General features: G+C 43.4%; 1 protein-coding gene across 3 annotated transcripts in view; it reads right to left on the bottom strand.

Annotated features, from left to right (window-relative positions):
* Nucleotides 1-24,636, bottom strand: part of Ctnnd2 (catenin delta 2) — an 847,941-nt gene that overhangs the window by 22,002 nt on the left and 801,303 nt on the right. For all 3 annotated transcript variants that reach the window (NM_001271502.2, NM_001415019.1, XM_039101550.2), the window contains one exon: nt 20,560-20,644. In NM_001271502.2, coding sequence (NP_001258431.2) covers nt 20,560-20,644 — 85 coding nt within the window. The remainder of the gene's footprint in view (nt 1-20,559; nt 20,645-24,636) is intronic.

The raw sequence follows: 24,636 nt of genomic DNA, 5'->3' as shown, positions 1-24,636 counted from the left end.
GGGAAACCAGGGCAGAGCTCTGCTTCATGGTCACAGTTCTTTACCGTCAATCTAGTGCTTAGTCACTCTAGCTGGCTCCTGTTGTGATCCCCTGATCTTAACACTGCCTGTACACACATAGAGATGCACACACAGACATATAGACACAGGACATGCATACACAGACCTACACACACAACACAGACACACATGCATACATACAGATACGTACACACAGACATACAGACACAGATGCAGACACACACAGGCATATACACATAGACCTATAGACAAAGACATACATATGCACACACAGAGACATGTACACAGACCTACACACATAGACATATACATGCACACACACAGACATGCACTAATAGACTTGCACACATAGACATACACATGTACATACATAGACATGCACACATAGACCTGTACATATAGACATACACATGAACCAAACAGAGACACTCATGCACACATACAGACATGCATATTGAGACATACACACATGCACACACACATGCACTCATGTACAAAGACGCACACACACACACACACACACACACACACACACACACACACACACACACTCACCACGGGATGTATATGTGCATGCCCATAAGTGCATGTGTAGAGAACAGAGGTCAGAGCTGAGTTTCTTCCTCCATTACTTTCCACCTTATTTTTGAGTCAGTGTCTCTAGCTGAACATGGAGTTCACCTCTAGCATAGGCTAGATGGGCAGCAAACCCCCAGGATCTGCTTGTCTCTCCCTCCCAGCACTGAGATATAGTTGTGTACATTGTATAACTGGCTTTTTATGTGCGTGGGTGCTGATGGTCTGAACTCGTGTGCATGCGTGTACAATAAGTTCTTGAACCACTGAGCTGTTCCCTCAACCCCTTCCTTTTATATTTTTGATCATATGGTAAACATTTTCAGACAGAACGCTCTTCATGGTGAGGTGTCCCTGATAGAATGGGATGCAGGGTTGAGTGGCTTGCAAATTGCTTAGGACAGCATGCATTCGCCTCATAACGTCTTAATATAGACACCACAAGGCACTAAACTCCCATCAGCGTAGAGTTTGTTAGGTGTGTTCACAGGCTGGACCAGAGGTGCTGGTCAAGGCCCAGAGTGTTCTCTGCTCCATTTCCCCTACCTGACAGATCTCACTTATGGAGAGGTGGAGAAGCTCCCCTCTACCAGTGTTAGCCGTGTCATCACTCAGATGCTCTGCTCTAGTTTCTCTCTCCCCGTTTAACCAAGGCCAAAAAATTTGTGAGCACGAGGGCTTAAAGAGCAGCCACACCTGCATCTTCACCCTTCAGATTGTGTTTGCATTGTTCTGAGGAAGGCCTGGGCATACTTCCTTGCTAGAGCTCCATTCTCTCTCTGGCTCATGCTTAGCAAACCGCTGACCTGTAGTTTTTCTGCATAAGTATAGGTGACAGTTAAGTGGAACACACATGTGCATGTACATTTTTTTAAATCTACTGTATTTGGGAACCTCATATAAGACGTTCTCCATGCTGACTTCTATGGGAACAAAAAGAGGTCACAAGCTCTGAGCTGAGAGCTATCATACTCATGCTCAGCCTGGTCACATTTGAACATGCAGCCTCTCCAACTCCGTGATTCAATTGTACAAGGGCACACCTTCTAGCCATTAGCTCAGAGACCCAGCGCAGCACCTTCTCTTTTACAGTCTGTTCTGTACTATTACCCGACTCTGCCAGGAAAGCAGGAGGCAGGACACGCAGGTGCACCAAATCACAATGGCTAAATGTGCGCTGCCTCAAAGCCTTGGGGAACGTAGGAACAGGCTAGAGTTTCTGCTTCCCACCGACGCTGCATGCTCACATCAAAACGGTAGTGATCCTGTCTGTCTTCCGGCTGTGAGGCAGAGAGCCTTGTTGGTTTTGAAACCCTGGTGCTGGGCTTAATGCCGGAACACAGTGATGCCTGACATATGCTACTTGGATTTTATGATGTAAGATACTAGCAGTAATTATAGTAAAACAAAGTGCTCATCCAGTCCATAGGTGTTACCGCTAGCTCCTGCAAGTTCATACACTCCACACAGAAGCATGGGCAGCAGAGAGAAGCCACCACCGACGCTGATGGAGCCGCCGAGCTCTCTGTACTCTCTGGCTCTATCCTGAGGATGTTCAGAGCCTTATGCTCCTCTCTCTCTCTCTCTCTCTCTCTCTCTCTCTCTCTCTCTCTCTCTGGTATTGCTTTAGTGGAAAGCAATCACATGAGAATCTTTTTCTGCTGATGGTCAGTGACATACACACAACTGTGGAGCAAGGCGGCATTGGTTCAGCTGAAATAGTTCAGAAGGGGCCTTCAGCTCGGTGGCTCCATCAGGGTTGGTGGTGGCTTCTCTCCGCTGCACAGCTGTACTTCAGTGTGGACGGTATGAACTTGTCTCATTTTTATCTAACCCTGAGAGCAATTCTGAAGCATCGATCTATCCATACTTCTGGCCCCTACATTGGTGCCAATCCTAGGCACACCTTTTAGAGCATGTGGCCTTGTTGCTTCATCTCCACTGGTTCAGAAAATACAAGCTTCTGCCCTTAGAAGACACTCAGCTTTCCCCAGCCTCAGCACCCCCACCCCCTGCAACACACACACACACACATGAAAACAGGGGATAACAGGATGAGAAGGGAGAGCACATCACACTTCTCATTATATGTGCTCCAGTTTCTTTCAAGGCTGGGTCCAAGCACTCGCACTCACACCCACTGTGAGTGGGCCTAGCAGACTGAGGGACTGGTTCCTCAAGGCATTTCCTGGTGGGACCCTTACTGGCTAGAACACAGTGAGGTCAGACTCACACTCCAGAAGGTGTGCTAACCGCGTCATCCAGAGGGGTGGCAAGCACTGGGTGAGATGGAATGAGAACCGTGTGGGGTTGTACACAGACTCCTGCCCCTCAATCAGGGGAAGGGTGGGCAACTGCAGTATACATCAGAGGAGGGATGAGTTATCTCAGGTCATAAAAAAGAGTTCATGAGAAGGTGGAAGGGGGGTTGGGGGTTTAGCTCAGTGGTAGAGCGCTTGCCTAGCAAGCGCAAGGCCCTGGGTTCGGCCCCCAGCTCCGAAAAAAAGAAAAAAAGGGGAAAAAAAGGGAGAAGGTGGAAGGAAGAGAAATGTCTCAACATCTGGTAAGAGGAAAATTTGGAGACTTGGTAGTCAGGAGAGAGAAAATGGGGTGACAGAGCAAATTCTCAATAAACAGGCCAGGGTTTTAGCAGGGAATAGGATTCTGAGTTACAACTTTTGTGGCCTCTGATCTCTGCTTTGGGGAGGCCATGCAAGAGTGGTGACAGCGAATAGCTACAGTTGGATAAGTTCAGTGTTGGTGGCCCCCTTTGATAACATTCCACAGCCAGTTTTGGTATATTGTTTTCTACACTTAGAATTTAGACTTGGCAAACTCTTATGATAAAGAGGCATCTCTGATTGGCACAAGCTCCATTAAGTAATTGACTTTGACATAAACATTGCTCATTTACATTGGGGACATTTGCTAAAACCCAACATAAACTTTCAACAGTGGCTGCCCATGTACAGTTACCAGCCCTTTTCTTTTTTTTGTTTTATAAACAGCTCTTAAATTTTCTTCCTCTGATAAGATTTATTTGGCTTTAGAACGAGGATCTCTCAGTGGACACCCAGAAACTACTCAGTGTTGAGGAAACAAATACAAGTTTTTCGCCTTTGCTGTCCTTGAAGGTTCTACAGCCCATAAAGCCTGTCAATTCTCATTTTCTTTGAGTGACTTGAGATAGAAAGGAATGTGTGTTGCAAATCCTTTGGGCTTTTAGTAACTCAAGCTCGTCCGTTCATCAACCTCAGATACTTAGAGCTTGTCACTCACATTCACATTCAAGGCTTCTTCATTGTGGAAATAATTGTTCAAGTAATAGTCAAAACATATTTCTTGGCCACCCTCTGAAGGGCCCGAATTGTGCTCATACATGAAAAATGCTTGTTCAAAGATGTGTTTTCCCATCACTTCTAGGTGGAATGAATTCATTAATGTAACTACACTAAGGAGAGAAAGAAAATACTGGAAATTAGTGAAGTTCCCTCCTTAAGTTTATAGGAAATCCTCACTGCTTCCAAACAATGGGAGCAGTGTTGGATGCATAGTCCAGGTGACTGAAAACCAAGTCAGATTTTACAAAGCAATGAAACCTTCTGCTGGCCTTTGTTGTACTAATACAAAATTCTCTCTATTTTTAAGGTAAACTGTTTGTTAAAGATTCATTTAAGCTAATTCTACCAACAATTCTAGAAGCCATTAGCGTTAAATATTTAAACGAAATGTTAAGGGCCAAAAGGGAGTATTTGCAGTTTAATGCAGAATAAACACTACCTGACAGACCCCTGGCTTTCATTACTTTGTTTCAGCTCTGTTGCTTCTAAAGAAATTTAATTAAGTTGATTTGGGTTTTAAAGGTACAGTACATATAAGAATGTGGCTCTTCTGAAATACCATCAATACTTATAAATCCATTTTATGCACTCAATTTAACTCAACTGGGCTAATTCTGAAGACTTACTATCATCAGGGAGATTTGACAAGTCAGAAAGAACTGTATATACTTTAGTCAAAGAAGGTAAAGCCTTCTTTCAATAGGAACCAACAGAAGGAAAACAAAGATCTTAAGAAACAGAGGAAGACCACTGCAGCCTCTTCTCTCGTGTCACTTTTGGGACTTTAGGTCACAAAACTGACTTTCATTTCCCATTTTCGAGTGGAGCAGCCATGAACATATCTGAGCCAGTATCTATGGAGCAGCATGATAGATCTGCTGAGCATAGGCCAAGGAGTGGGGTAGCTGGGTCATAAATATCTTACAACAGATGAATGGAGAATGAAAATATCACACACACACACACACACACACACACACACACACACACACACATGTATACACTCTCCAGCTGTAAAGAAAAATGACATCGTGAAATATGAATATAAAAGGATGGACCTAAAAAGGATCCTACTAAATGAGGTAACCTAGACCCAGAAAGACAAATACTATATGTTCCCTTTCTCCTGTGGTTCTTTGCTCCAAATATAATATAAATATACAGCATGGAATGTCTGCAGAAACCAGGAAAGGATAAGGAGAGTCACAGTCGGGAGGTGTCTTGAGAAGGGACTGTAGGTACAGGTGATGTGAAGTGGCAAACAGAATAACTGAGATGGGGCTAAAACTAGGGAGGAGAGAGGGTTGTCATTATAGGAGAAGAAGGGACAAATAACACCAAGGCTGTTTGATAAAGCCTTAACAGATGATCTTATATTATATTTACCTAAAACTATACACAGTATTATGAATGCATGTGCTTGTATATATGTGTGTCAGTGTTTGTGTATGCACGAGTTAAGCCACTTGGATTGATTATGTTCCCCACAAGAACCACACACTACCCCGGTGTCAGGCAGGAGGAACCTCTGTTAGCCGCAGCCTAGGGAAGTCAAAGTGACTCCCAGAACAATATAGACTATTGATGTAGCCCTCGGTTGCTTCTTAGGAGTTGGGGGTGGGCCCCTATTGCCAAAGACACCACTTGACATGATAACTGCTTTCCTGTGGTTCAGCTTCCATGATTCCAGAAAATACTACTCAGGCTACCAGGGGGAGGAAACAGTTAAGCAGTCCTTTCCAGTTGTAACACCTATCAACCGTGACAATTCCCAGTGCGGCAAGAGATGCATAAAGATGCCATAAGTGCCATGCATGTGTTGGTGGCAACCAAAACCATCTAATTTAACTCGAGGCCTACTCCACATGAGGAGTAGTACCTTGTACTGGGCATCTAGCCAGCTTACCAGGGCTAGCGAGGCCACGGACCTGAGAAAAGAATCTATTACTGCAACTTCACTAGATCAGCATAATTCCTCACTACATTCTAAGCCTTAACCTTATTCCTACAGATAAGTGTAGCTACCAAGTCTAATCAAAGACTCCTCTTTACAGCAAATGAAGACCAGCACATAACCACAAGTGGACACGATGCAGAGATAACTGTCCCACCCCAACAGTTACATCTACGTCACAGTTCCTGCATCTATAGCTCGGGGGACATTGAGAGACAGAAATATTGTACGAGCCAGAATTCTAGGAAGTCTGCCGTGAAAGTCTCTCCTGAGAACTGGCTGCATAAACAAGACCAAACCGATGGCAATATCAATGATGTGTTAACTTGAAAGGAGGAAATGTTCCCAGTGTCCTAATCCTAGGCAAAGAACTACAGGGGACTAGTGACTACGAGAAAAAGGAGAGTGAGTACCTCCCAGGGATGAGCCCACTTGTTGGCTGTCCAATGCAGAGTGGTCAGCCTCGAAACCATATACAGACCATCAGTAAAAATGGATTCAGCAGATTGTATTTATATGAATTTTCACACACACAGTGTGATGGTTTGTATATGCTTTGCTCAGGGAGTGGCACTACTAGGAGGTGTGGCCTTGTTGGAGTAGGTGCGTCACTGTGAGCATGGGCTTTAAGACCCTTGTTGTAACTGCCTGGAAACCAGTCTTCTCCTATCTGCCTTCAAAACAAGAGGTGGAACTCTCAGCTTCCAGCCCCATGCCTATGTGGAGGCTGCCAGGCTCCCACCTTGGTGATAATGGACTGAACCTCTGAACCTGTAAGCAAGCCCCAATTAAATGTTGTCCTTGTGAGATAAGAGTTGCCTTGGTCATGATGTCTGTTCACAGCAGTAAAACCCTAAGACACACACACACACACACACACACACACACACACACACACACACACACACAGAGAGAGAGAGAGAGAGACAGAGACAGAGACAGAGACAGAGACAGGAGTATGAAATAACAATAAAGAGAAAAGAGGCTATCAACTTGGGAGTGAGGGCCATGGTAATGAATCAAAGAATGCTTTGTGAGGAGCTTAAGGGAGGGAAAGGAGGGGGGGGGAAAGTGATGTAATTCTATTTTGATTAAAAATGTTTAAACGCTGACTTTAATGATGTTTTAACTATGGCCTCTGTGTTCTAATTAATACTAAAAAGCTAAACTTGGGATAAAATTGAGCAAAGTTCAGGAATCATGTTCATGCATCTGAACAGAAGGCTTTTAATATATTATTTTCACAATGTAAGTCAGGTATTTTTCATTTATGACCTTAAGCTATCACTAACTTGGAAGCTCACTGGGTCCCCTCCTACAGAATGTTTCACAGAGGGAAAGGAGGTTAGCCTTGAATATACTCCAGTATGCCTTAGTCCAGAGGCAGATAAAATAAGGGTTGATAAGTATGAAGCACAGTATTAGATGAGAAGAGAAAATGTGACAGGTGTGGCCCCTGGGGGAGACACAGGAGGGGGTGAGCATTTTAGTACAGCCACAGTAGTAGCCTTTAGGCTAAGAGTCTTGGACTGAAATTAGTGTTTCCTAACATGGAGATTTCTAGAGTCCTGAAGATTTCCTGGAAGAAGCAACTGGGGTTATAAATAGCTAGGTTTGGGGGAAACAGAGGGAAATGGAAGAGTTAACTTGTATGTAGACAATGAGAGGGTCTTGAGGTGTCCTACAGAGAAGCAAGGCTAGAGAGGCTAAAGAACTAAGGGGAGGTAGACTCAGAGACTAGGGTAGGATGTTACCCTAAGAGAAACTGGATTCTACAGGAGACTGGCAAGGTCAAATACGGAATCAGAGGAGTGCACTCTGAAGGTGGTAAGGATGGAGAAATAAAACCAAGGAGGCATTGCCGCAGGTAATGAAAGGAAGAAAAGCTTTGGGGAGGATAGAACTAAGTAGTGATGAGGACCTTTGGGAAGGACTACTCCTGTGGAAACATCACAAGGCATTGTAGGGCTTGTCTCTCATTTGCATTTGAAGTGCAGGAATGACAGTAGCTAGAGAAGTCAATGTGGGTACCAGTTGCGTTCAGATGCATTCAGATGAGAGCCACTGAGATCAACTATATAAGGTGAGATGCAAAGCAAAGAGAGGAACAGGGACTTTACGAAAAGAAGGAATATCTTGCAAGGTAAGAGCAAAGCAAGGAAACTAATGATCAAAAACCCAGAGAAGAGTGTTTCCCAGAGGAGGAAGTATTAGAAATTGATCTCCAAAGTTCATTTTCATTTCTTCCTGGACAATATTCCCCAAACTGTCTCCCACATGATGGCTCTTGTTTAATTTCCTTAAGGATTTGCAGTCCTGGGAGTTGTTTGATGAACAAATTCTCCGTAAAGAGGATTTCTGTTCTTTATCTTGCTCTCTGGACAGCAGAGACCAAGATGGACCCTTTCAGACATCCATCTCCAGTTGATTGCTCTGGTGAAGGGGGAGGGGAGGCAGAACTAAAAGAAAACGTGTTTATTTAGATCTCCTCTTTGGTGGAAGAATGTTTTCTTGAAGAACTTTATGGCATAGTGACCACCATAATTAAAATAGAGTGTGCAAATATGTATGAAAGGTAGTGTTATGATTTCTGCTTGTTGGAAAAAAACAATAAAAAGTTGGGGAAATTAAAACTTAAAAAAAGAGATCTGCATATGTAAGCAAGAGCTCTGCTGCTGAACTGCTTTCCCAGCCCCCTTTTTTATTTACGGTTTGAGGCAGGATCAAGCAGGTCTTGAGTTTGGGTTCCTCCTGCCTCTGCTTCTGAAGTAGCTGAGATTACAGGCCTGGGTTACCAGGCATGGGTGAGTGAGTCCCTGCTAATAGAGAGGCCAGTGGAGGAGATGATAACACCAATGCCAGGATGGCTATGGGCCTTATAGTATACTAGAGCTATAGGTACAAAATGTACATGGGGGAGGAACTGACCCACCCACTCACAAGGCCATCCAAGATGGCTACCGGAGCAGCAAATGAAACCTCTATCATGTTAGATCTTAACCATGAAAGTTGAGGTTACAGCCAGAGGTCCTCCTTAGCTCACCCAGATGATTCAGCATTTAGAAAAAATTCCAGCATAGCATGGGGGCAGCTGTGAGGATGGCCCTCAAGGGACAGACGTATACAATAGGCATCAGGGAAGAAACAGAGACTGAACTCCAACTTTAACTGGGGAAACTTAAAAGTGAGGCAGATATCAGTATGAACATTGGAGCAGGGTGGTCAGGAGAAGAGGAGACAAAGACAGTACAAAGAGAATGTGCATCTACAGAGCAAGACTGAATAGAGGTTGGGGAAAGAGAACAGAGGGAAACACACACACACACACACACACACACACACATATACACAAACACACACACACACACCCTGGTTCTTTTTCAGAGAAAGTAGCTTCAGAATATCAGATCACAAACAAGAGAAACATATATCTGTTTTGGATTGAATTCAGAAAGAAATAATTGTAAAGCATTCAAGGAATAACTGTTGAGCAGCACACTGTTAAGCAATGAGGAAGTATGTTCATATCCACTATGAATATGCTCACTTAGAAATTTCTAGAATCTAGAAGACAACCAAAACAGGAGGCCAGTTGTGCGTTGAATGAATGTAGAGATGGATGTTTGTTGATAGGCTTGAGAGAGGGGCACTATGGGAAAGCAGATGGGATGCTGGGGAGACATGTGTCACGATACAGGTTGACAAGGAAGAAACCTTTGTATCTAGAGTGGTTTGCTTGTAGTGGTTGAACAGAAGACTGAGGTTAATGGACAGTTCTGCAGAGCCCAGTTAAGGAGACCAGGCATGAGTGATCCATCAACAGATGTGAAAGGCTCAGAGATGTCTATGTCTCCAAGCAAAGAATAAGACTGTCTCCCAGGAGAGAACTAAGTAAAATGTGGACATGTCTCCTGCGGAGAGGGAGCAAAGCCAGATGCAACTCTGTTAGCAAGGCTGGCTTTCCTTACCATGGGCTAATTTTCTCCTCTATTTAACCAGCTTGGCAGGCATGGGATTGACATATGAAAGAGAGAGAAGATGGAGCTACAAAAGGGAAAACTTAACATCTGGCAAATGTTGTTTTCTGGCAAATCCAAATAGACTGGGAGGTGTAACATTACCCAGTCTATTTGGATTTGCCAGAAAACAACTGACTGAGTTTGCATTAAGAGAATGAAGTGAGCTCCTATATATATGTATATATAAACTTACATTTAACCTGTTGAGTTTCCTAGTGCTTAATTGAGTCTTTCCCCCTGCCTTTTGTCCCTGCAGTCTTTGACTTAAAACCATGTGGGTGTAGCTTGGTGATAGAGTGGGATTAATGAGGAAGTGTTTAATTTGGGTGCAGCTATGAGGGTTTCCCTTCCTTGGGGATCTATTTGAGCAAGAGCTATAATTTAGTCACTGCGTGTTCAGTAACTGCCACGGACATCGATTTCCACTTTTGCACAATTGATTTTTGCTACTATTCCCATTTGTGCATTTGTTTTTGGACAGATATCATATGATGAGTGTCTGAGAATTGTCTCTTAGAGGTCAAGGGATCTCATGAAGAAAGACCTTCTTTGTCAATACCAGCATCACCAAGTAAATTCCTGGATTTATGGAGGGGAGCATTTCATAGCTGAGTTTAACCTCAGCCTTTCCTTCTGCTACTCTCTCTTGACATCAAGTGATTCAGAAAGAAAACATATAAGGAGCTATGCTTGAGGGCCTTGAGACATAAGCTTTGCCTTAGATATTTGTTTATTTGTTTTTCAAATGTGGACCAAATCTTTCCATTTTTCTAGTCACTTCTTGGAGAAGAATTTTCTCGCATAGTAGAAGGATTAATAAACTCCTGGTGAAACAATAGCTTTCCGATCTACGAGTTTAATGGATTTTCAGAGGGGACTTACTGCTCCTCCATCATCACCTTAGAAACTAAGAAGTAAAATCTATTAGTTCTGAACATGCAAACAGTGAAGGAGGCGTTAACATAGTCCTCACTCTCCTTATTGCAAATTTGAGATTTCACAATTTTTGAATTTTGGCCTTGCTGTGGATTTCCTTGGCAGTTCCCCAAAACAGTATTGTAATTCTCACAGGTACCCCGAGATGAAGGTGATGAGGGAACACTGCATATGCACCCATCAGTCCAGTTTGCATGACCAGGGCAGCTGGTCACCTGTGCATCACGGTCAGAAGACTCCACCAAGCCATGTTACTCTGTCACTCGAGGGAATCTGCAGCATTCCCTTGCTTATCCATAATTACTTATTGATTTCTTGTTTTGTCTGTGCAATAGTAGCAAGAGCCAATGAAATGAATACAACATCAGGAAGACAAGGGAGACCTGTGTTAGAAAGGCTGGGAAGGGTGTGGCTCTAGTCCTGTGAAAGCTTACTATCCACTTCCTGAAGAGATGATGGAACCTGAGGTCTATCCCTCCAGATGACAAAGGGGAGGACGTCTAAAATTAGTTATGTTTTGTGTCCCATGTTGAAAAATCTAGTACCACATGATGTTGCAGAGTTTCCAGCATAGATGGTTCAGTCTTCTTAGAGACAAGAGCCACTGCAAGCTATCGATGTTTCCATGGGGAAGGGGCATTCCTTAAACAAATCCCCACCTGCCAGAAACACTAGCAGGAAGATAATTAAGTTATTTCTATTTCCTCTGGATGTCTGTAAGAATTGGATTACGATGTCTTATCTACCTTTGGTTTGCTACTGGCATTTATGAAAGAATGAATTAATTCTCCTAGGGAGACTGAGTAGTCTTTTCTCTGGGGGCACTTTAATCTTAGACTAAAAGTCATGCGCTTCAGTTAGGTGATTGAAGAATCATCTGTCACCCAATGACAGGGACTGACCTGACCCTTTGGCAGTAACTGCACAGGGCTTGTGCTAAGGACATAGAAGAGGAGAGATGTTAACCTTCCTATCCCACTTGCCTTCTCTACTCACAAGAATTTTCACTTTGGTGTGAAGCTTCTTGCCACTGCTGCCTCCTGATTTCTGCTAGAATAATTATAACTAAGAAGGCAGAGCAGGGTTGAGTGTACCTCAATATCCAAAATCAATTACCCAGAGAAGGGGCCCTGTGTCATCATCCAAGACAACTGCGATGACTGATGACTGGTGTTGGTAGTGTAGCTGTTCTCAAAACCACCAAGGGCACCCACCCACCTACCAAGGGTAGCTTGGCCTTCCAAGAGGCCTTGGTCCTGTAGACTGGACCTATGAGGGAAGTCCCATTAACACTCTGTGACCAGGTCATGGGTGTTGAGTGAAACCTGGGGAGTGAGAAGCTTTCTGATGAGCTGAACTTGTGTACTCCCCAGAAGTGAGGAAGGAGTCATATACAAAGATGTCATGGGGGACCACAGGGGACATGCTGACCGGTTTTTATCAGCGTAGGTGCCAACCCAACCGGGCAGGATATGAAATGATCAGACACATCAGTTACAATTCTTTTTTAAGAAGTCATTTTGTCACAGCATGAGAGCAAATATGAAGCTCTTGTCTGAAATTTTAATGATTAAAATCAATATAGCATTTTACTACAATTGAAGAAGACTTTGATTCAAAGTGATGAATTTGCTGCAGAGACAGTTCAGCGAGTAGGAAGACGTGTTGCGTAAGCATGAGGGAGTGAATTCCAGTTCCAGCACATTTGGAATCATCTGGGGGTGGCTGAGCATGTGCCTGTAACTGTACTTCTATACAAAGTGATGATAGAGGATTCCCTGGGGCTTGCTGGACATCAGCATAACTCTAGGTTCAATGAAAGACTGTCTTAGAGAAGCAAGGCAGGATACCCAACGTCTGCCTCTAGGCACTGCATGTACACACACAAGCATGCACACACGGACACCTACCCCCAAGCCCATACACATATAGTCCCAGATAACACATACACACACACATTCCACAGGAAGTACATATAAGGCCTTCAGGCCAGTGAAAACCTGTGGGACACTGCATTGATAGATCACCCACTGTTCATTTGTTCAAACCCTCAGTGAAACTCTAAGTGATTATGATGTGTTTATCAATGGGATCAAATGCCCCATCATGGTGGCACATGCTGACCACTGGGGGGAGCTGTCTGTGTATGAAGTGGGGACCATGAGAAACCTGTGCTCCCTCTTAGCTTTTGTATGAACCTAGAACCGCCCTAAGAAACACAAAGATTTAAACTTTAATAGGGAACAGCAAACTTTCTAAAAGAACAACAACAACAACAAAAATCCAGAGTCCAAATGATAAACAAGCTTACACTGTAAGCTACTGCCGTGTAAATAATTCTCTGGGTGCAGAATGGGCTGAGTGAAATTTAAGCTCAATGCCTGTTACCCAGTCTGTGTTCAGGAAAGTCTGCTAAAGTGGTCGTGAACACAACGCCTCCCGAAGGCAGTAAAACAGTGATCTACACTGGCTGGGGATGAGATAAGCTTCAATTTTCTATGCCATTAAACCGAGGGCTGTATCTTCACAGATACTGCAGCCTGTGAGGAGAGATTTTAAGTTTGGCACAGAGGGTAATCAAAGTAGTAGAGATAAAGTAAGAACTGTGACTTTTTATTAAAAGAAAAAGTTAAAAAGCATCTCCGTTACTATTGCCCGAGATACAGCATTGGCGTCTTTCACTGATTACAGTCTTATTTCTCATGCATACAGATGGAGTCTCTTTCCACAGGTCTTTATGCATTTGGGAATTCCTTCACTTGGTGCTTTCTATTAGGGTGAATATTAATTGTTCCAGGGTTGGAGACAAGCGTGATTTCAATGTTTATGGAGGGATGGATGAGTTGTGATGTAAATAAATTGATGGCATGGACTCTCCCAACAAGGACTATCTGAGCCAGGAACGGAAACTCTTTCTGCCATAGGCATAGATATTTATGGAGCCATTAAATGGTATAGTGCCAGGATACGGGCAGAGGCTTAGCCGTGGGTTTAAAATACCGAAAAGTAATTCAAAGTGTGAATTAAAAATAATTTATTTAAGCCCGTCACAGTTTTAACTGTTTCACATTACTAAGCAGTGCTCTTTAGTTTGGATTAAAGAGAGTTCAGAAATTTTATGTTCGAGGGAGGTAATAATATCGAAACTACAGGGAGAATGAAGGTTGAGACGAGCCATGGGATGAAATTCGGACTTAACGGACGGTCTGGGGGAAGCTCGTGTGCGGTCGCATAGCTTGTCCACCTTGAGGATAAGCTAGAGAAAGAGACCCAGGTTGGCTGTGGAAGCACTCATGAGCTGTGTCAAGATATCTAGACTCTGTGCTGAGGACCATGGGGAAAGGTGGGGGGCAGAAGTCATGAATCACACTGACGCTTTAGAAAGTTTACTCACTCCTGCAGTCCTCTCAAGAGTGGACTGGCAAAGGTCAAGCCAAAAGAGAAGAAACCCACATAAGAGCTCAGTCCAATAAGCCAGTAAGATGGCTGTTTATATGACCCTGAATGTAAAACGAGGTGGCTGGAGGCTAAGATCTATAGCTTCATGGCAGAGTCAGGGATGATGCCTGGGCATCGATGTGGGGAGCAGGGCTAGTTTGTGATGGTGGAGAAGGGGAGGGGCACTGTGTCTGAGATCTGATTTCAATGGGGCACAGCGGAAAAGTTTATAGAGGCAGATTGTGTAGAAGGCTGAAGGGATAAAGAGTGGCTAAGGGCTGGAGAAACAGATTGAAGTGACAGCCACATCTGGTTAACTGCACCCAGGAGGGAAAGGTTCTGGCCACTCTGGGGAAATATGCACGTCAGACAAAACAGTCCCAGGCATCAAGAGCTCAGCACAATTGGAATGTAAGGGATGAACAGGAAGATGAGCTGCTCAAGAATGGAGAGGGCACAACGGAGAGCCTGAGGCAAGGTGGGAGATGGCAGCGTAATGGGAGTCGTGGGAAGACTGCTTTGGCTCATTTCACTTCAAAACGGAAGCACGTGGAACCAAAGCCGGGACACTTGTGTGGAGGAGGGCTCTGCTTGAACTCATGTCTTATGGAGGAGGGCTCCGCTTGCCTTACTCTTCCTCAGGCTTCACTCTGACCTTCAAAGCAATAGTGCTCTTCAGTATGCCCAACCTACTATGATGGTGCGTGTGTGCGAGCACATGCACACACACACACACACACACACACACACACACACTCTTGCATCAGAAATACCCACCCACAGAGCCTATGGCAGTTTCCATTTCACATTCATGTCATAAATCCCTGAGCCTGTGTCTTGCTTTGCTAAGCCTCCACACGTACAATTCTTCCCTCTGGGCTCCAGTATAAAACAATGGGGTTGCTTAGGAGAAAGACTGTGGTAAAGGGCTCTGTCCAGTATCTCCAGACAGCAGGACCCAGCAGGGCACGAAAGGAAAAAGGAGCAGTGAGAAGGACAATGGATGTGAATCTTGGTTGTCATCATGACAGAATGAAGCCTTTAGCTGCACGCTCTCAGCAGCTTGTGGAGAGGGTGACAGGGACAGAGAGCACCAAGTGGCATGCATGACAGTCTTTTTGCATCAGCAGCCCTGACTCCCTTGCGAAGATGACTTCCATGTATACAACGCATCATGATGATTACTCTCCGTTTGACCATCAACAATTCCAGCCAGGCAGGGCTTATGACTTTTATGTCACACATGGGAATGTAAAAGATAGAGAAGGTCTGATGGACACATGCCCATGGCCTCCATCAGAGGCTGTGAAGGGACTTTGAAGGAGGTTGAGACAAGTTCCCAGGTTGGATACATGGTGCAGAAGAATGACTTTGTGTAATGACCTCCAGGGTTCTGCGAGCATGCCTGGGTGCCCAGAAAGAAGATTCTGCTGGTAAATCACACATTTCCGTTGACTACTGGAGGAGGTTATTTAATACTCTGGCAATTGTCAGGAATGGGAAAATGGAATACAAGCAGTCTACTATATCTCTGTGTTGGTGTTCAAGTTTTGTGCATTTTGGGTCTGTTAAAAAGTCTTGACAAGTGATCTACCCGAGGTCACGATGCCAGGAAATGGTAAGGCTGTGCATTTGATCGTGGGCCATTTGATTCTGAGTCTCTGCTCTTTCTGTTTCTACAAGTAACGTGACAAAGCTTTTAGGCAGGAATCTGCTGACAAATCATTTGCAGACATTCAGTGTCTAGCAGTAGGGAAACACAGCCTCCCCGTTTCTCTGTCTCATAGAAGTCTGGAGCCCATGTTCATTCAGGAAGGTTAAATCATGGAAGACATGTGAGAGGACTTGCATGCCCATGGCCCTGAGTCACTGCAGTGGTAATGGCCCAGGCTATCCTGACGCGTTAGAACTCAGAATGTCTGGCCACCTTGGTGTGACCTCCTGGAGACCTGAAGACAGATGGCTCTTCTGTCACAAAGATGAGTAATTGTACTTGCTCAGTGTGGCTTGGAGGCAGAAGTTGCAGATAAAGAGAAGTGTGTGTGGAGAGAGCTCTGGTGAATTGCAGGTCCTCTGGAGTGGAAGGCCATGCTTTGATGGGTCAGGTTTGCAATCACCACTGGGAATATCTAAACAACAAAAATGACTGCTGGAGCTGAGACTGCTTTCCTTCCTCTTAGAATTTTAAAAGGGGTCATGGTCAACCATCTTTTCTGGGCTACTCTGGCATCTGAGTGTAGGCCCAGGCTGAGGTCTAGCTCCTTGGTTGTGAGCAGGAGCCTGGCAGCTTTCTACTCTGCCTGCACAGCTCTCTTTCACTGTTTGCCTGAATAAGTGTGTGGGGGCAATAAGCTTTACTTACACAGAAGAAATGCAATCTACAGTGTGTGCAGGGTCACATGAGAGACCCAGGGGCACCTGCCTGACCATGGCCACAGCAGGAGGAGGGGCCATTTTCATGCATCTTCTATAACTAAGTCCACTTCCTAGTGACTTTGTGTATATTTGTGCTATTGATTGGTGACTGCTCATTGATAGATCACAAAGAGTCACATAGAACTTCTCCCAAGTTTATTTCCTGTTTCCCCAAGTCACCTATTCCCAGTGCTCTTAAACATGGTCAGACATAAGAACTCACTTTGTCAGGGTTCTTACTTTCAGCCCTAAGTTTCTTCAAAGACAAGTACTTCCGGTTTCCTGTGAATCCAGCGCTCTCACAGTTTCCCTTACTTGCTTTTATGAACCATTCACTAGTCGTTCACAGATAAGGGGTTTGATAGGTCTGTGTAAGGTTAGCCAAGCATAAGGGCTGTTTAGAAATGCTGATAACATTATGTAATGCTCCTATGATAACCTCTGAGTATTTTTCCTAAAGTGGATAATCCAGATGGGCTCCAGTCCAGTTGAAGGTTCAGATAACGTGACTGTATTTTGGGGGCATGAAATGCATCATGAATAAACCAGTTTTGTTTTGTTTTGTTCAGAACCCACAGAGTCAAAGTATTCTAGCTGATTAAATACATCTCTGACAAATAAGAGAGATGAGCTAACAATGCCCATGTCTGGCCTCTGGGCCTGGCTGTGCGTGAACTGAAGACCGTGATGGATTGGGACCCACATTGGGTCTCAGACACCCCAATTTCCATCTCTCAGTCAAGCGTTCCTTCTTATAATGCCCTTACCTCAAACTCTTAATTATGCATATTTTAAACATTCCTCAAGATTTAGCTCTCTAATTTTCTTCCCTTTGAGCCACACTTCAACACCTAAAGTATATAATTCAGAAAGTAATAGAGTTGCCAACAATTGCTCCGTCTTTCACACTCGCCCACAGTCATGGCCCCTGTGTTGTACGTTTTCCTCAGAGCCCTTCATTTACTGATCTCTAATAGATTCTAATAAGTAGATCTGAAACAAGGATAATTTAAAGATATGGAGCAGACAGCTTTTCAGTGGTATATAAATTGTCAATGAAGCACAGAATGTAAATCAGTCGCCCTGACGATTAAAGACAATGCAAGACGAATAAACTGTTTCTTTTTCTTTCAAAGGGGAAGTGATTTTTGAATGCTCAGCCTTGTTATCCAGAGAGCACGTGACATTGAGCCCAGAGGCTCCTGATTCATTTCACAACTGCATAATTTTGAAATGATTAAGAACAGCTCTTTCTCAACATTTTAAAATCATGGATCAGCTGAAAAACATCACATTGATTTCTCCAGCCTATCCTTCTTGAATGTTTCATATGAAACGCGTTTTAAATCATCTCGCCTCAGCTCTTGAGGTTTAGTTCCATTAAATTCCCGTCAACACACCCCTCTTTTTATGGAGACAGAAAGACAATTACGCCTTTTGAACTCTACTACCAACAAAGTAAAAACCCAAAAACCCCAAAAAAACCAACAACTCTCAAGTGAAAAGCTCACACTACCGTCCAGTGAATACCTTGAGAGTTTCTCAAAGCAGCTTTCTCATGGTGCACATAACATGAGCAGGTGCACTGGATGTGAGTGCAGGTGCATTGTGGGCGGCAGTGTCTCCTGGAGCTTCTGCAGCCATTGGCTCAGAAGCACCAGCTCCATTCAAGGGTGATTATCATGTCTGCCTATCTGTTTAATTGGATTACCTTTTCTGTGGGAGATTTCACTTGGCTTCTGGAGGAGCTCAAGGAGGAGCTAAGCAAAGACCATGGAGGTTAGAATTTGATGCAAAACAGAAAAGAGTCCCCAAACATTTGCTCATCTTAAAGAAGAAAATATTTAGAAACATTGGCCAGCAATCTGGAATATTCCCACACCTCATGGTTTTATGATCTATGGGTCAGATGAAACACACCATGTCTAGCAGCACAGGGAAACCGGAGAAGTGCATAAGTTGCATTTTATAATCTTAAAGCACTTAAGGGAAAAAAGGAGGATCCTTGGGGAAACCTAAATATAGACTAAAACATACCAGAGCCAGGTATTAAATATTTCCTCTCCCCACAGGCTTGGTGACAATAAAACATGCCCCTGGCAAGAGGGCTCTCATGCCTTATGATGTTAGACACTGTGTATGACCTCATATCCCCGCTCAAGAGGCTGCTGGCGTGCAGGGGCTGGTGGCAGGGACGCACACCGTGGTGCTGGCTTTCTCAGCAGCAGGATGCTTAGCTGGTGGATGGAAGTCACCCACCTTGACTAGCTCTGTTTTTCCTTTCTGAGCGATGCTCTTCTTCCTTGTACATTTATGATGTTCTCCATCTCTACCGAGGAATGGGATTTAAACTCTCCACACATGCTCAATTCGGAATAGCAAAACCAAAAGTCCCGAAAAATGTTATTAAGAGTGCCCACCTGGGGCCCAAACCCCAAAGAAAATTTAAGGATTCTTTCTTCAGTGGAACTCAGTCTGGAGCTACAGAGCCAAAGTCTCCAGAAATGGGACTTTCCAGGTTTCAGTTTTTTGACCACCTTGAGAGTGAAGATACGTCTAAATGTAAAATATGAATTCCTGTTCGCTGTTTGAGCATACGGAATGAATGCCAAGCCTCCTCTGATCCATGCAGGTCAGGAAAACCTCATCTCTACCCTCTGAGCAGCCTCTTCACGGCCTAGGAACACAGGGTAGCTACTGCAGCTTCCCAGTTTTCCCCCAGCAGCCACATTTTTGATTCCCTTAACTGTTCTTATTTGTCCCCCACCCCAGTGTACTCTCTGTAATTACTTCAAAAGCTGTTGATGTTTTTTAAATTAATTTTTTTCAAAATCCCTAAATTTAATGACTTTTTGGCCTACTTTGGAATAAGTGACCTATGGAAAAAGTACAACTTTTTTTTCCCTATAAAGTGAATTAGTAATACTGAAAATATTGTGTCAGGCATTCAAAATAGCTAGAAGGGCGAATCTTGATTTTCTTTTTCAACCTGAAGAATGATACATGCTTAAGAGAAGGGTTGAGGTAAATATCTGGAGTGGGCCAATAACCTATGGATATATGTATTGAGTCAGCATGTTGTACTCTATAAATGTATATATTTATTATGTGTTAATTACAAAATGAAAAAGGAGGATGATCTAATCAGTTCACACCACTTCTTACTCCTCAAGGAACTCCAGCTCCTTCTCCAGTACCTTCATGGTGGCACACAATCTCCTCTAATTCTAGATCCAGTAGGCTCGCTGTTCTCAGCCCTCTGTGGCTTCCTGCACCCACCCACTACACTCAGACACACACATGTAAAATAAACAATCAAGCAAGTAAGTAAGCAAACACTTTAACATTAATCACAGGGCTGGTAAGATGGCCCATCAGGCAAAGTGCTTGCTGGGCAAGTTTGGAGACTTGTGCTCAGTCTGGAACCCATGTAAAGGTGGGAGGAGAGAACCAACTCTACAATGTTCTCTGATTGCCTCATGTACACCATGGCTTATATGCCCACATAATCTTTCAAACACACACACACACACACACACACACACACAATAGTAATAGTAACAACAACAACAATTACAAATTTTGAAAAGAAACAACAACTTTTAGAGTATCAAAAGAGATGATTTGGTGTAAGGTTCTATGAGTTCAGATCTGGCTAGTCAAGGAGGTGAGAGCCTTCTTGGTCTCTTGGTATATGGAAGGAAAATTTCTCCTTGTCATCCCAGCTCTCTCGTTTCAGCTAAGGCTTTTTGACAAACACCTCCTATGTATGGGATACTTCTTACTATGATCATATTTAGTACCTTTGAGCCCCAAACCTGTGAGCCCAGGAGCCTCAGGTAAGAAAAGGTAATCTTACCTTCTTGTACAGACTCCTCAGATCTCGATACTGCCACATGCTGTTTAGGACCTGAGAAGCAGCCTTGACCACCTTTGGAGAGTGCCTGATAAAGAAAAGACAGGAAATGCAGATGATGACGACATCTTGGTTCGGAACCACACTGTCTCGTCAGGAAACATCAAAATCAGAACCCTCTTGGTTTTTTTCTTCAGTTAAGTATTATTTCCCTAGTTCTCTCCCCATCCTCCTCAGCAGCATGCCTGGAAAGGTAACAGGCAGGAAGGCACTAGAGTTCGGCAAAGAGTTTCCAAAACACAAACACAAGAACAGTGACATTTAGGGAGAAAGCAATATAGTCTCTAATTACCAAATGGAGGAGAAATATGGGGTGGGGGACAGTTATTTAGTAGGACTGGCTGGATTTAGAAATTTTTGCAGCAGTAAAAGAAGAGCAGAGATGCCCATTTCCCCAGGACATAAGTGCAGGTGGGGCTGGTATACTGACCTATGAAAGCACAAGCCATTGCTTCTTATTGCCTATTGATGCCAAGCATAACAGTCACACACACAGACACACACACACAGACATACACACACATAGATACACAGAGACACATGGACATAGATACAGACACACAGAGATACACAGAGATACACACACACACACACACACACACACACCGCACAGATACACAGACACACACACACAGATACACACACACATATACACACACCACAGACACACAGACACAGACACACACAGACACACACACAGATACACACACACACAGACACAGACACAGACACAACAGACTCACAGACACACAGACACAAAGACACACCACAGACATACAGACACACACACAGACACACACATACATACATACATACACAGACACACACACATACACACACACACACACACACACACACACACACACACACACACACACACACACCACAGAGCTTAAGAATGTCCATGAACAAGAATCTATGAAGCCCTGTATACCCCTCAAGTCCTTTGGATCAAGGAACTTATAGTTTATTAGTCTTTTCTCAGGTTGCCTTTGCAAATGTAATGGAGGCATAACCTCTTACTTTGTTTCAATGCCACTCTGTATGTCAAAACAGAGACTAAGTCAGTATAAGCCATGTGGAGTCAATTCCCATCCGATTCTTGAAAGTTCCTTTTTGACTAGTGCTGCTTAAGATATGTTTTTAACTACTTGTAGATCTAAGTTCTAACAGAATGGTTTTACCACCAACTGCCTAATTCCAGTGTGTACTGAGAATCTTGGTTTCTTTTAAAAACATAGAATTATTATAGGAATATGCTTTTGTTTTAATACCGGCTGTGGGATCCAGGGCTGTTTCAGATGGCCCACACCAGCTGACTATGATTTGCCTCCTGCTCTAGCAGAAAGAACCATGATTTTGCCAGCAGCAGAAAGTTTCTATGACAGTGTGGTGTTTGGAATTCTGGGGACTTTTCAGAGGACAGATAAATGCTAGGGCCCCAAGAGGTGGGGTAGGGTGTTGGTTGGTTGCTGTTGGTCATGGTTTGTTAAGTAGTCATGCACAAAGAAGAAAGAAGAAGAAATTAGGTACCCTGACTACAGCGATCAAACTTGCCCTAAGGAACTGGGCAACCCTAGTCAGCAGGAAATAGTCTAAAGATGACATCTTCCCCTTTCCCCTCTGTCCTTCCCCCACCACATCTAGTGTTGGGGGTTGAAAGGGTAGAAGAAAAGGGGTGGAGGAGGGTAGAAGAATGAAAACCCCATCAAGTAGCAAGACTCCGGCTACAGTAGTGGTCACCATTGATATGGTTTACCTTATAGGCAGTTCGTTTTTCCTGTGAGGAGTGAGACAGTTTTGGGGGCCATATGGTCCTTTGTGACATTTACTTGATTAACTGTCACTCTAGCAAGAAGAAAGAATGTGGCTATGTTTCCGTACATACAATACTGTATTGCACAAAGCAAGAAGGAGAAGGTATGATCTGAGCTGTAGGCTTGTGATCCACGTGACTCCTGGTTTTGGGCAAGACGTTATAACTAATAAGGCCTCCAAAGCAAAGAACAGTCTAGAAGCTGACTTCTATGAATGATAGATGCATTGAAAACAAGTTCTGAAGTAAGACCAAAATGTATTTGATTCTTACACTCTCTGTGTTGCCTCTTCTTAAAGAGTCAGAGGACCAAGACACCTGTTATTAGACAGTATCTTCTAAACAAGACAGGGATTCTGTATCTGTGAAATCTCAGCAATATGGATACCTAAACTAGATCTACACTATGACCACATCAGGTGACAAGCCAGTGTGTGTGTGTGTGTGTGTGTGTGTGTGTGTGTGTGTGTGTGTGTCTCATAAAGTCACTCGGAGGACTATAGGCAATTAATGGCTGCTGAGAGAGGGAGAATCAGTCTTCTTCAGGAACAAGTCCCCTGGTTAGTCATCCAGTCTCAAGTAGTCAGCTCTAAACACACGCACATAAGAGCAAACTAATGTACTCATTAAATTACAGTCTCTCTGTGTCTCTGTGTCTCTCTGTCTGTCTGTCTGTCTGTCTGTCTGTCTGTCTGTCTCTCTCTCTCTCTCTCTCTCTCTCTGAACAATACAAATTATAAGAGTCTTAAGAGATCATGAATTTTAGAGTGAGGTGGGGGATTGGGAGTTGGAAGTAGGAAAGGGAGGGTGGAACTGTTTTATAGAACTCACATGAAATCTCAAAAAATAAATAAAACATATATTTAAAAAAACAGTGTTTGAAATTCAAAGGAAGCAGATGGTAGATAAGTTGGGGTTGGGCTTGGATTTGAGAGCCAAAATAAATGAACAGTGTGTGGACAGGCATTTTGTAATGAAATTGTGGGCTATCAGGACATGGTGTGTAGTCTAACTGCTCTGGGTCTTCATGTTTGTAATTTATGTGAGCTAAGATTAAAGCTTCCTCATCCATTTACAGAAGAGCAGCAGCGACAGCTACTTATTTCTGAGAAAATAATCCAACTTACAACAAAAAAATGAAGTCCTATAAATTTGATTTTGCCCATAATACAATAGTTACAAGGTAACATTTATTTTATTTCACTAAGATAAATGGATGTTTAATTATTCGATATTTTATGATAACATCATGCCCCCTGCTATAGTTTTAAATTCATGTAATTTAGAGAAATTTAGACCTTTTCTTGGATACAGATTAGCCCCTCTCTTGGCCTTATATAATCAAGGTGAAACAAAGACAAATGCTCTTGTATTTACCCCTTTTACTTGGATATTTTTCTCTGGCAATGCCCAAACAACCATGGAAGAACATGATTAAAATTCAGGTGGTGATGTTGTAGCTGACATATTTAGCATGAAAAATTTCTGCAACATAGTATAAATTTTTTTGTTTCAACTTCTTGCTTAGTTACAAAATAGAGACTGTGAATGTGTAATAAAATCAGGTTAGCCCCTCAATTAAAACGCCAGTATGGTATGGTGTTGTAATAACTTGTGAAGGTCAAAAGGAACAATGTCCTCTTCTTAGTCTGTACTATGATCCTCCTACTAGACTCATGTTACAAAAATATCTATTTGAAACTCTACCAACTAAAGAACCAGAACTACTGAGTGTTCTTAAGTGATTATAACCCGACCCTGAGCCTTAGCACACAGGTCTCTACTGACAAGCAACAGTTCAGTCTGTAAATAGCTTCCATGCCTTACAATAAAATACGACACATACAACATGATTTCCTTTATAATTGTGGAGAGCACGGAAATGCGTATTTGAAACAGGTGGACATGATAGAATTCTGCAGTGTGTGTTTAAAAATGATGTGGAGACAATAAGCCATCAGACTTCAAAACTGTGGAATCGGCTCCCCTAAGTGTTGGTAGCAATCCCACAGTGCTTTGAGCTTCGTGGGAGCCATCAGATCGGGGTGGCTGAAGATGTCTGTCTGATGGTGTGGTTCCTCATGGCTATCCAGCTGGGTCACAGAGTAGCATAGCAGAGCATCAGTTGTCTTGACTGTCTCGGCAATACCATGGCGTGTGGTTCCAATACACGGTGGCACCTCACTCATCTACTTTCTTCATAA

The sequence above is a fragment of the Rattus norvegicus genome, chromosome 2 (assembly GCF_036323735.1).
Source record: "Rattus norvegicus strain BN/NHsdMcwi chromosome 2, GRCr8, whole genome shotgun sequence".
In the NCBI taxonomy this organism is placed as follows: Eukaryota; Metazoa; Chordata; class Mammalia; order Rodentia; family Muridae; genus Rattus; species Rattus norvegicus.
The sequence above is the reverse complement of the archived record's forward strand: the minus strand, read 5'-3'. Positions and strand labels throughout refer to the sequence as shown.